Source organism: Dermacentor variabilis, chromosome 11 (genome assembly GCF_050947875.1).
Source record: "Dermacentor variabilis isolate Ectoservices chromosome 11, ASM5094787v1, whole genome shotgun sequence".
Classification (NCBI taxonomy): Eukaryota; Metazoa; Arthropoda; class Arachnida; order Ixodida; family Ixodidae; genus Dermacentor; species Dermacentor variabilis.
Window position 1 is genome coordinate 66,213,824 of NC_134578.1, and position 13,731 is coordinate 66,227,554.

General features: G+C 46.8%; 1 protein-coding gene across 1 annotated transcript; it reads left to right on the forward strand.

The window, feature by feature from the left end:
* The first annotated feature begins 711 nt into the window (after positions 1-711).
* Positions 712-8,901, forward strand: LOC142563310 (uncharacterized). Its single transcript, XM_075673863.1, has 5 exons — positions 712-859; positions 4,818-4,958; positions 6,458-6,587; positions 8,343-8,441; positions 8,728-8,901. The coding sequence occupies exons 1-5, from the start codon at positions 750-752 to the stop codon at positions 8,899-8,901; spliced, it is 654 nt and encodes a 217-aa protein (XP_075529978.1). The 5' UTR covers positions 712-749.
* The last annotated feature ends 4,830 nt before the right edge of the window (positions 8,902-13,731 follow it).

Below are 13,731 nucleotides of genomic sequence, written 5' to 3' on the forward strand. Positions count from 1 at the left end.
AATTACTCGAATGGAATCTGGACCATGGGACAGAAAATGCTACACAATAATAAAAATCTATCTGAGTGAACACGGCACCCATTGAAATATATTGACTAGGAGCTTGCCGCTGTCGTGGAAAAGTCTACAATCCTTGCATTCAACCTGCATTACCATGTAGGGCGACAACTTGGAGGTTAAAAACCAAGCTTCAGAACTGGTTACACCCCGCGCAAACAGCAATGGAAGGAAAAATTTTAGGTGTAACATTTAGACAGTAAGAGATTGGTGTAGATCAGAGAGCGAACTGCGGTGCCCATTACTCTAGTTAATACTAGGAGAAAAAGTGGAGCTGGGCAGGCTATCTAATGCTTATGGCATATAATCAGTGGTCTATTAGAGTTGCACAATGGGTGCCAAGAGAAGAACAGTACTGTCGAGGACAGCAGAAAATTACGTGGCACGATGAAATCAGGACAATTTCAGGACATAGCTTGGAATCATCCAGTGCAAGAGAACTGTAATTGGAGATCGCTGGGGGAGGCTTTTGTCCGGAAGTGGACATAAACGAAACGCGGGTGATCATGAGTTATTGACTGTAAACGTTATCGAATCTTGCCAGATCTTGCTTAAACCAGGAACAAAAGATTTGGAAAGGCAGTGCTTCTTTGTGATTTTGCAACAGCATTGTCGTCTTTTTCTTTCTCACTGTTTCGCACAAGGGAGGTCTTCGTGGAGTTGTTTGGGCTGACTGCGCTCAAGCTGTCGTCATGGTTATGTCACCCGTTGTCATCATTGGAAAAGTGGTATACGATGCGACCACTGCGACACCCCCCCTCCGTCCCATGAGCGATACAAACATAACAGACTTTGCGTTCCGGTGAGTCTCGAGGGCATAATTAGCATGAAATAAAATGAAGTATGCCTCTGGCTGTTCATGAACACCTATCAAAGCGAAATTCTGCCTATGCGGTTTCCGAGGAGGTACGATGGTGAACCAAGTTATTACTACCGCACTTTTCGTGGCAACGGCAGGAGTTATCACGTTACTTCCACTAAGTGCGACCTAAAGTCGCTTTTAGTAATCACTTATTACAGCAGTTTGTATAAACAACGGGAGACAATCGTAAATATAAGAAAATATCTGAAGGCTTCTAGGCAGAAATGTGGTGTATTCTTAAACTGTCAGCTTGAAGGCGTGTGGTTTATGCAGCGAGGATATGTAGCTACCTTTTTTTTTGGGAGACACATGGTGCCACATGTTGCGCCATGTGTCTCTAGCACGAGACATATGATGCGATTTCGCGTGCGACTGTTCGCATTACCAGCCCCGCCGGGCTGACCCAACAGGTTCCGACAGTACGCGGCGTCGGATCGGACACCGCACATGAGACGAATTTGATGAATGAGTTCGTGCGGCTGCCTAATTACGCTGCCTTACTAATCACGCCTGACAGTGCTGGCAGTCTGTGTGCTTCATGGTCACGTGGTGCGCAAGAATAGATGTGGCACATTCGGCGGGGCGGAGCCAGCGAGCCTAGGGTGTCTAAATGTCCTCCTCCGCCGCCGTGTATTTCAGGATGGCGACAACTGCGTCATCTACTAGGGCGCGTGTTGAGCACAATCTCACTGGACAGCACCATGCACCTAGCGTGGGAACGCGAGATGGTCTTTCTTTACGGGCAGGTACTGGTGCAAGGTATAACTATGCTAATGCCTTCTGAAAAGGCGCAATGTTTGACGTATTGCGATTCAGGATATTTGTCTATCATTCGCTTTCTTTCTTCTTTTTTAGTAGCTGGGAGGCAGCTCCTCCAATACAGAAAGAATTGTGTGTGCAACGTTGCTTGAGTAGAGAAAACACGGGGAATGCGGGAGATGGAAATTCAAGAAGATTAAACGAAGAACAAGCTGAAAGTAGCACCCACCTTTCGACAAGTGGACTTGTCTTTTTGAAGGTGACATATGCTCTTCTTGGCACACTATGTATAGGACGGTTCTGCTAAATTGGGGAGAGGGTAAATTGGGTAAGCGGTTGTAGCGACCAGAGGGTGTAGTAGTAGTGAGTGTGTAAAACTGAAAAGAAAGAAGATGTGCGACTGAGCGTCGGTGGAGGAATGCGAGGTAGCGCCGTGTGTCAGCTGGTTGATGTGCCAATGTACGTTCCTCTTTTCGTAGAAGGGGCCTAGACGACGAGGGGAGGGGTGGTAGTATTATCTGCTCCGCTGGATGTCAGTGAACTATCGTTTCTCTGAAAAAGAGAGTACATGTAGCGGCGGAAAATAGGGCTCCTGAAAATGACTATATATATATATATATATATATATATATATATATATATATATAAAGAACGATAGGAATGAATCAAAGGAAGGGGAGGTGAGGTGGTTCAAATGTCATTGAAAACCCAATAACAAAAAAATACTAAGCAACACAATGAGATATAAGTAAGTGATGTTGCCTATAGTTTGGAATTTATCATAGCTAATACCTTCTAAAGCCCGCTTTAATACCTTTACGCCTATTGGTTGCAATTTCTTGAACTTTTGGATGAGGTATGATTCCCTCTATGTTTCGTCTCGCGCGGAACGGAAATGTGACTGTATGATGTAGAGTTTAAGTTCAGCAAAGTTTGATCTGGTTGGTTGAAATGCTCGGCAAAAGGTTTGGGCAGTTCTTTAGCTGTGTGCATGCCGATGTCCGTACAACCTGACGTTCACTGATTATCCCGTTTCACCGATATATTGTTTCTTACAAAAGAAGCATTCAACTATATATATTTGATCGGCACTAGTGCAAGTACAGTTAGTTTTCACTTGCTGTGTATAACAATTCGAGGTGCTTTTAGTTTTGAGGTCTTTTTGACGGTGCTTGATGTGTGGGCACCAGGGCTGAGAACATGCTTTTATTGCGGGGAAATAACGTTGGCTGACCTTTGAATGCTCTAACATGCTTTTAAAGTTCGTGTAGTGGCGATAGGTATTCCTAGTACATCCGGGAACACTTTTCTCAGACGCTCGTTACTTGATAATATTGGGTGGTATTTCCGTAGGAAGTTGTTTATCTTTGTGAGGGCATTAGCACATTTTGTTACAAAGGCCTTCGGTCTCTCGGATTCTGGTGTAGGTTGTTTCTCAGCTAATGCCGACTGCCTCTACAATCTTGAGTCGACGTCATAAGCCAGGTAGAGAGGAATTTGTGGATAGTTTCTTTCCGCTAGCGTTACTGATACGTCATCTATGTCGTGAATAAATTCGTTGTCTTGGCTACAGATTCTTCTTTGTTACTCTGGTCCAATAAAAATGCCTCGATAGGAGTGTCGCGGGTGATGACTGGTGTCGTCTAAATACTGCTGAGAGAGACGATCGTTCACTGACTTCTGGAGAAGCAGATAATCCCCGCTCCTCCCCCCTTTGTCTTCCAGGCCCCTTCCACGAAAAGAGTAACCTACACTGACACGTCAACCGGCTGACAGACGGATATACCTCAAATTCCTCCACCAAAGTTCAGTAGCACATCTTTCTTTTCAATTCTATATCGTCGCAACTAACACACCCTCGGTCGTTACCTCGCCCACCGGTGTTGCCCTCTCCCCACTTTAGAGGAACCGCACCTATATATGGTGTGCCAGAGAGAACATATCTCGAGATGTTGGCTCCTGCTTTCAGCTTGTTCTCGTTTTGCTCATCATTTTGGTTGTGTACGTACTTCCTTTCTCTGCTTTGCTTTGTGTGCTCGCTACCGTGTTATTACTTGCTTATTATATTTGCATGTTTACTGCTCTGTATTGTGCTTTTATTATTGTAATAATTGATCAGGGGTCCCGTTGCAGTCCCTGACCGTGGGACCCTTGTCTATGTGTTATTTATTGTAACAAACTATGTGAACGAATAATAAACTGAAACTGACCCCTTCGCCTCCAAGACCTTCCAGGGCATTCCGAACAAAATGAGACCCGGGAGCTTCGCCGAATCGGGAGCAGTTCACAACGGCCTCCTATGCAGCACATCCTCTAGCTGTGACTGTGCTGTGTCGGCCGCGAATGCCCGTGTCTTCTTCTTTTACTCTAATCTCTATGTTTTCGTGAGTGACGGCTTACGTATTTTTTCCTGATTAGCCAAGCTTATTTAGCTCCAGCTACGGTGAAAACTGCGGCTTTGTGCTGGGAAAAGTATAGCGCTCCCTTTTTTTCCTTCCGTCCTTCCTTGTTTGCGCCACAGCGGTCATACTTATGGTCTCTTCAGCAATATGAACCAACTAGCCCAGCCACATGTACTTCTGCATGGCTTTGTGTGTATTTTGTGTCCTAGACTCTGCAACTTGTTTGAGAGGAATTTTTTAGTTTTATAGGAACCACGTGTCTTTTGTCCAAGCAATAGGAAACAATAGAAAGCAAAGTGCCTTTCGCCTTGCTCTGCTAAATCCGAGGGGGTCGTATCAAATGTAGGCCACGGTGGCTGTACTTCGAGAGGGCCTAATGCAAAAACAAACAAACAAAGAAGCCCATCGGGCGCACCTTCAAAAGTAAAGGAGCCCAAAATTATTCCTGAGTCCCCCACAACAGGGTGCGCCATATCAGACCTTGCAGATTACGGAAGAACTATCTTTAGCAGCATGAGGCCCGCGTCAATATCATTGCTACTCCTGGGGGCTTGTCGCGTTTCCTTGCAAAGCCTTTCGCACATACTAGCCTTTAGAGCTACTACGGGTCCTTCGTGCGGGTGTTGCATCCATACCGAAACAAGCGTCTTGCACAATGACTGGAATGAACCTTCAAGCTTTCCATTTGTTAGTTATCCTTAATTTATGGCGGAACGACTTCTCTCTCGTATGCAAAGGGTGACTTTCGACCTAACAAGTGACGAGAACGTCTGGAGTGGGCTGGCGGGAGCAGTGCCGTTCAGCCTCGTCCGAACTGGGTTTGACCAGATGGCGGTGCAGAGGTTCATGGCTGCGCGGACACTGCGGGATGCCAAACGGTGACTACGCCTTTCTTGGTTAAAAAGAACAAAAAAGAAACGTCTCACTAGGATGTGCACTGAGCGTAAGACGACATGCGAAATGTCAACAGGCGCATGTTGCTGCAAAGTGAATTTACAGCTGCGCTTACGAAAACAAAGTTAAGTTTTTGCTTCTATGTGTGTGTCCATTTGGTTGCCCTTATTTATTACGCTGGGAAAAACATTGAATTCGCAGCACCAAATAACCGAACGCTAAACATTGGTGAGCCTTTTTCAGCAATCTTAAGCCCTTGATGCACCACTTATTTCTGTCCATTGGAAAGTTCGTTTCACTATAGCTCTTGCATTCTCATTTGTGAATTAAATGATAGAGACTCAGAATAAATTATGAGTTACTATTTCTTCGGTTACAGTGGCCAACTTTCAGGATCCTAGCTCCATGCGAGAACTCTTCACAGAAACGTTCGGTATCAGAAAGTCAGTTATTGTATGTCTAGCGTACCTGGAAAGTCCCAGTCTATAGGGACATAAATAGAAGGCCCTCGTAACATATTGCGAAAAACAATGGAAGGAGTGAGCTGATTTATGTTCATGGCGTGATTGGAGCGCAAAGTACCGGAAGTGCGGAAAGACAAACGTGATGTTAGCGGAAAAAAGCGCTCCGGTGTTTGTTTTTACCGCTGAAGTCTCGTTTGTCTTTCTGTTTTTCAGTGCTATGAAAAATGAAAAATGAAAGTGCTATGAAAAATCGCGCTATGACAGCCTATCTCATATGAGATGCGCTATGAGACGACTCGTCTGTCTCAGTCTGCACGTGTCATTGCTTGCGCTGTCATTCGCTCGTTTCGGGCAAAAGTCAGCCAACTGCACCACATCGCTTGCCAACTCGTTTTTATAATATGCTCGCGACGTTCTCGTGACGCCTGCGGCAGAAAGGATGTTCCAAATCCACCGCCAAGGTTTGTGAGTGATGGTGCTGGCTGACACTTCCGGGGTTAGTTCTAGTAGAGGCACATAAATATCCCAGAAAGTGTATCGCAAAACGGGACCGCGGTAGCTCAATTGGTGGAGCATCGCACGCTCAATGCGAAAGACGTGAAATCGTTGCCAACTTGCTGCAAGTTGTTTTTTCATCCACTTTCATTTCCATCAATTTATGTTGTTTTTAATTCAATTATTAAGTACAATTAATTTCCCCTGTGCTGTCCTTGTTGTCCTTGTAGGCTTTTTATGATATTTTTTCATAGATATTTCGTACTTCAATTTTAAATTCGTTCAGCTTTGGTTAAATGCAAGAAGCGGAATATGTGCAAGAAGTGTTCTACTTACTTAGGCAAACCTACGTGGAACTAGATGAACAGTGTCCTGATTACCTAAGTTAGCGTGCACAATTGTGCACAGAGCGCCTGCAGTAGTTAACTGATTATGTAAAACGAAATAAGGGTGGATAGTAAAGCTTAGATGTTCTTCGCAAGTTAGTCCAAAGCGCAGCTTACGAAGGTAATCTTCTTTTCCAGAATAGCCCTTGCGGGACCACTTTTTGTGCTGCTTTTCTTCTTCGTGGCAGACTGCGCGGGCATAGCCATCATTTACTGGTTCAGAGACTGTGATCCACTCCTCCGTGGCGACATCGAAAGTTACGATCAGGTGAAATTCTTAAATTAGTTACTCTACTTTCAGCACTAGCGTCATCTAAGACACAGTATCTGTAGATAATCAGCGCAGAAAAGTGAATCTGTAAATATTTATGCTAGGTATGCTTTTGTGCCATGTTTTAGAAAAATTTAGCCAATGTTTAGAAATATGTCGAGCCATTCTAAGAGGACGCGTTGAAACGCGTGTTGCTTGTCATACAGAGGAGCAAGACACATTTTGTACTTGGCGCTTCATCCAGTCAATTTACAATATTATTTGGCTAACTTTGCGCGTATTACCCTAACGGAAAAGCATGTGGTGAGAATGTAGTACAGCGTTTCAGGAAACATCTGACTTAGGAGACTATAATTTCTTACGTTTTACGTAAATATATTTTCAGCGTACCAGAACAATCACACGCAATATAAGAAAAAAACAAACGAAATGCCCTCTTGGGTGCACCGATTACAAACTTTGAAACCCTCCGCGTATTAACAAGCCCTGCACGTAGGCTGCTCAACAGTCGCTTAAAATAGACCATGGCTGAGCCGCAGGCGTTGGCGGCGCAGCTTTTCCAAGTGATCATTATCGCCGATGCTGCGCACACTTTCTGTAAGCCTGCTGGTGAAAAGCGCGACTTATTTCATTAACTTTAGCTTGAGAAGCTTGGCATCGTTGTTTCCCTTCCCTCTCGTCTTGCCGAATGGAACGGATGCAAAGAAAGGCTAAAGACACAGCTGGGGGTTGCCGATGTTCCTAGCTTGACGAGCGAAATACATTGCGATGTTGGTTCCCAGCTCAGGGGGCCATCGCAATGTACAGACGTGTAGCGCGATACCACATGCCATAGTGATCCGACCAAAAAACAACGACGACATGTCCAGCAGGCTGACGGTGCGCGAAGAGTGGAAACGGCAGTTGTAAGATCGCAAGGACCAGCGGCTCTTGGTTCCACTCCCGACTGATTGAGTGGCTGACAAAATATAATTTATGGACGTCAGGCACCAACATCGTTGTAGTTTTTGCTCGCCCACAAATTCGTGACTCCGGACATCGCGTCATCGCTCTCAGCTCCTGCCCTACACTTGCCTCAGACGCTTCGTTAGGCCTAGCGTTGCCAGGATCTCGAGACCGTGTTCCTCGCATATCGCCTTCAATCCAGTAAGCCATGGACTCGGATTCCTCCCGTCAAGTACCGCCACCAGTGGCACCACTCCGCGAGCCCGAGGTCTCCACTCTCAAGCCGTCGCCGCCCTGCGTGCCCTGTGAATCAAGCTAAGCTGATCGTCCTGGGTCTCGCTGGCCGGCAGCGACTCCCACTGCTCCGCGCTCGAGTGTTGGATGGGGGGCAACATATTGATTGCACGGCACATCCCACATAATGTGGATCCCACATTTATCCCTCATAATGTGGAATAGAGTGGCTTTCTCGGAACACCATGGGCAGCGTGAATGGTATGCCGTGTTGTGGATGTTAATGAGGAGGAGAAACTTTGGGTAGATACCTGCTTGGACATGTCTCCAGCTGGTAGGTTCCTCTTTGGTGAGTGAGGGTTGGGGGGAGAGTATTTTCTTCGCGTAACCTTGCAATAATTTAGAATGGACAAACAGTCAAACGGTACTGAAGAGGCTAACGTCACCTGGTACAGGCTCGCCGGCGTGCTGCCGGCGGAGCTTGTCGGAGACTGAATTCCAGCAGGCCCAGTAGCCTGACCTTCCAGTTCTCGTGCTCTGCCCTGGCGCTTTTGTTTTTGCCTCTGGTGCCAGGAGAGAGCCAGTTCTTATTTTTGTGTCGAGCTGTGTGCATTGTTGTTGACGGCCTGCGGGAGCAGTGGGGCGAAGGCTTGGTCGTCGTCACTGGTCGAGGTGAGTTCCTCTAGCTCATTTAGGTCCGCGAGCTGGAGCGTTTGGGGGCGGGGGTAGACGTTATAGGAGGGGCTGCATCGCTGGAGGTCGTCCGGCTTGCAGACCCGATGTCGTAGGCGGTGTACCCATGGGGGTTCAGGAGGCCATGTTACGAGGCGCAGCCGGCCCTCGCCGAGGGCGCGCTAGGCGTACTTGCGAGGCTTAGCGGGTCGGCGCCTGCTTCGTTCTTTTTGAGCCGTTCGTAGGATGTTGAGTGACGCTACTGGGTTGAGTTTGGGGTCCTCAGGACCCCGCCGATGAGGGATCGAATCTCCGGCACAGTGCCTGGGGCGATAGCGAGGTGGACTGGTCAAAATGGGTGAAGGTGGCGGAGCTGAGGTACGTGCGACCACTCAGCCCTGCGGCCATGTTGAATCCCATGGTGTACGGCGCCGACTTGAGACAGATGTGCCGCTCATGAGCCTGGCTGCTTCTACCTGCCATGCGGATTGGCGACCAGAGCCAGCAATTCGTGACACGTTTACGACCCGGGTCGTCTGCGGCTCACTGTCCCAAATCTATTTCGGCGGTGAGCTTTCAGATGGGGTCGAGCGGGATGAACGCGATTGCTGGTAGCCAGGTGCACCTGTGGGCAGGCTGGCGCCGAGCAGACGTGGTAGGCACATCACAACTCGGATGGCCCCGAGACGTGTGACTTCAACCATTATTGCCCAAAGCTCTCTTCATGAAGGGTGATAATAGGCGCTGCTCCGCGTCCGTCGTTCGTGTGGCCGTTTTGACGGCAAAAACTAAGGGGTTCGAATCTGTCTTAGGCTCCTGACGTGAGCGGGCCAGGCGTCTTATCGGCACAGAAAGTGTGTACACCGTAGACATTAAGTATAAACCCCATGAAAGCAATCTTGCGCGTGACAGTGACAAGTGACGCACTGGAGATGGCTGTCGCGTTCGCTCGTCGCCTGCTAGTCGTATCCGACGCGAGCGACGACTCTAAGCCACGTCTCCCCAGTGTTAACGGTATGAGGGCAGTAAACAGACACTTAAACTGGCGTGAGGCGTGCTTTATAATTTAAGTCGATATGTTTTACTGTGTTACTAGCACAATGTGTATCTGAAAGTCTTGTAGTAGGTTCTTAACCTTGCACGTATGAAAATTTAGTCGCTTGATCACTCCGTGGGACAACCGGTAGTACTTGACAGATGTACGTCCAGTCAGGCTTCGCGCTACTGGCTAGTTGCTCATAGAACTTCCGGAAGACGAGCGACGAATTCGTTTCGGAAACGAGGATCTAGCGCAAGCACGACCGATCTGTTCGCACTACTGCCTTTTTTATCACTAGTCACTGTCGCCCGCAATATCACTCTCATGGGGTTTGGGCTTTATTCACTGCATGCTTCGTGGCCGTTCTGACCATCATTGACGCCTCCTTTGAGACTAAGGGGAACCGATTAGTTTGGTGCTGAGCAGATGAGGATTTCCAAGAAGTATTTACTCGCGAAGTGTAGGCGAACCTGAAGTGCACCAGTGACAGCTTTCTTTTGTGTATGGCTCGCAATTACTAGGTTATCAGATGCTCCGAAGATCGTACGCAGGTACGAGCGATGTGGCGGCACAGCATAGTTCAATCATGTAGGAGAGCAGATAGTCAGGCTAGTTGGTTGAAATGCATACTGAAAAAGTCTGCGGAGACACACGAGGACATGCGGAGAAAAAAAACAAGGATGGTGCTCGTCCTTGTTTTTTCTCGGCTTGTTCTCGTGTCTCCGCGCAAACTTTTTGAGTATATGTATATATCAATCACGCTGCCGTATTACTTTGCAGGGGCTTCCTCTATCTTAGTACTTAATTGCGCCCACTGTGTTGGGCTCTGTTGCTTTAAGCTGTGCACGCATTTCCAATCACGGAACGAGCATTTGCTGTACGCTGGTGGCCCTCCTCCTTGTTGAATTTCTGATGTTATTTTTAGGGAAGGAAGCAAATACTTTGAATTGCGGTGAAAGAAAGTGAGCCTAGAGGTGGTTCAACGCTTAATTTACCGACAGACCGCTCACACAGTAATCCTCGTACTGGTTTGGTGATAAATGTGCCGGCGGACCATTCTCAATACCGCTCGGTGGCGATTAGATTGTAAATGGTTGAGGCGGGGCACCAAGGGGTAGCAGATGTGGTTCGTTGCCCCGATCAAGCGTTCTGGAATAAATTGAAGGTGCTATGCACCATCCGTTCTGCCAATATGGGTAGCCCTATAGGTGTTCCACCTTGTATATCTATGTATATCCCTTGTAACGTCTTCTTGTAAATACAAAGTATCTTCAACGTTCATATGTGCCTGCTTCTATCCAACCGAAGCCTCCAGCACACTTTTCGCCGCTATCCTTTGAGGCAATAAGTTCTCGTCTTTCCGTCTACCTAATTTTTTCCTGTGTTCGTTATTTGACACGAGCAACTCTTCCTAACATAGCCATTCACCAAGTCGCCTGGAAAGAAGTTCTTCTAGACAACCCTTGGGAACAGAGACGTGCGAGCAAGACTGTGAAACTTCGGCCTGTATTGACCGCGAATATCAGAACGTGATACTCACAGTAAACCAGTATGGCTAACGTGCTTCATTCCATGTCACGAATATGCATAACAATTTAATGAGAAATGAATATAACGTCATGAACAGAAAACATCTTGTGCAATGCACAACAGCAGCTTCGCTGAAGTCTCAATATGGTGGCTGAACGAGTATTAAATCTTCGTAGAATATCACTTGAATCAACCATGGTACAACGAATTGACAACGAAAATTCAATAATCATTTGTGAAAGAGATGTGACTGCAGTGTTCAGGACTATTCGGCACTTTTGCTACTGCACAGTGATGTGAGCAGCCGTTAATATATATATATATATATTAAAGACCGCTTTGATTGTTATAAATGCAACTAAATAATTGTCTTTCTTCCACATCCATATATATATATATATATATATATATATATATATATATATATATATATATATATATATATATATATATATATATATACATACATACATAGAGAGAGAGAGAGAGAGAGTTTATAACCTGCGTAACGGCAGTCAGTGTGTCCGCACAGATACAACACTCCGGAATAAACGCGCTGAAACAGTTTCGTGTTGTGAGGCTCACGGTTCGGTCGACAAGGCACTGTGGGTTCACCCGTGCTCGAGCTGGCCGCGACTACGACACGCCCCGTGAAGCACGGTTCTCGAGCTCGGCACGCTCAGGAGCCGCAGCGGCATCAGCTAGGGGATGCCTTATTTCGCGTGGTCTCGGTGTACGGCTCGGACGCCGCTTGCGACCGACGCGCTACACTAGCACGTCCAGCACGGCCTTTTGTGCCGAGCTGGTACGCCGCTCGCAATCCACGTGCGGCGGTCGCAAATTAGGACCGTGTCTAGCACAGCAAAATCTGTGATGGACTGGAAAGATGCTCGGCACAGCTCAGGTGCGGCAGCTCAGGGACCGGCGTCTCTCGGGTCAGCCAGCGTCTCGAGCACTGGGCAGCAGGGGCCATGATTACTCGGGCGTCCTCGTCTGTGCTCGGCTCCGCGATCCTCCGCCCATTGCTATGGACGTCTCGCCTGGCAGGAACTCTCACCTCGTTCACCACAGGAGCTCGGAGCTGCTGCTCGCCTGGTTCGAACACTGCGAGATCGCGCCTCTTCCACCGTGCTTGTGCGCCCGTTCTCTCCTTCGTTCTTCACGAAGCTTGGGTGGCGGCTGCGATCTTCAAGAGGCACCTCGCGGCACTTAGATTGTGACAGTGACACTGATTTCTTTTTAAAGCGACAATGCGCGAAGAACTACGCAGCTTACAGAAACAAATGGCGCGTAGCTCGTTTTGCGTTGGCGTTTCTGCTCAACATTGCACTGACCTCGGTGTTCTTTAATCAATCTGTTAATAGAAACACTTCATTGTCAATGCTCGTGTTCACGCTGTTTGTGTCTCTCAATGTTGCAGCGCTGTGTTTTAATTATGATGTTGCAAGTAGCCTCAGACAAGTCTGAATCAAAAATGTGCCTTTAGTATTTTAAAGCTGAAATATTCTTGAATAAAAAGGCAACCTCGGATGCATGCTGGAAATTCGCTTAAAATCACGCTATATACGTGCTCCTGGGGCCCCAACTAGTGGTTATGCAAGCTTTAGCGAGGATTACGGAATTTTCGCGTTGCTTCTTTTCATTTATACAATACTCGGGTTTTAGCTTGACAGCACGTTGGCCAGGCACCAATGGTGGTGACAAATAGCTTCAAAGATGTTTTGCGAGAACACCAAACTATACAAGTGATGACCCTTTTTCCTTATCATCAGCGGAGCCCGCTTAATCTGGCGGAACGCTTAGTTACCTTTTACATTATTGATTCAGGGCTGTCAGAACACTCTGAGGCGACCTCACAAATATGCATTAGAAATAATTTCATCGGAACTGCTCGTTTTGTGAAAAAGGGGAGTGTATCTTACACGAGTAGAAATACAGATGCGTGGCTGAAAAACGTTTCCCACCAATGATGCTTAAGAAAAGCGAGAGGAAATATATTCAAGAACGTAAACTCTTTAGGAGAGTTCATCATTAGTGTGTAATATATTTTTTAAGTTACGTGAGTAGGAGAAACGAGAACACCCTTAAAATATGAGCATGTCTGCGCGAAAAGCTGCGGAGTTACAGCAACCGTGGTTCAACGATATATAGTTGGCTGCTCAACTACGCCAAATGCATTCGTAGGCTCACAACTCTTATGGGACATTCGTGGTCTAGTGAAAAGCACCATAATACTGATTTTGTTGACTGATATGACGCTAGTGCGCTTTACAGTGCCTCCACGGCGTAACTGCCGCATTTGGCTTTGTTTACACGTAAGATGGCGTCGACTTTCACCCCTGCTTCAGGGCGCCTTTACCAAAATGAAAAATTCATGCGAAGCATTTGGAAAGTTCATACACTGTATGCTGCAATATAATAATAATAATCCCATGCCTAAGTTTTGCGACGATCACGGAATGACAATTTCAAATTATTCTTTTCATAACGTTACAAAAGTGGAAATTAGTACCATAAGAGGGCGTATTAAAGCAATAGGTAGCATTATCAGCAATAATGAATGGCACTTCCTTGCGGTCGATGCTTTTTCTTCCACTTGAATTGTTATTTTGGGGCGTCATGTTGCCCAGGTAACATGCGTCATCCGCCATACATGAGCACGTAGCGGAAGCTATGCTCAAATGTTTGATGCCTCGCTAACTGTACGTATATTCTATCAGA

What these genes read in the sequence shown, in the direction of transcription:
- LOC142563310 (XM_075673863.1), top strand. Translation starts at nt 750, where the DNA reads ATGGTTATGTCACCCGTTGTCATCATTGGAAAAGTGGTATACGATGCG. An exon ending in ACACTGCGGGATGCCAAACG is followed by an intron (nt 4,959 to 6,457) that starts GTGACTACGCCT and finishes CTTCTTTTCCAG; the next exon opens with AATAGCCCTTGCGGGACCAC. An exon ending in ACATCGAAAGTTACGATCAG is followed by an intron (nt 6,588 to 8,342) that starts GTGAAATTCTTA and finishes CTCTGGTGCCAG; the next exon opens with GAGAGAGCCAGTTCTTATTT.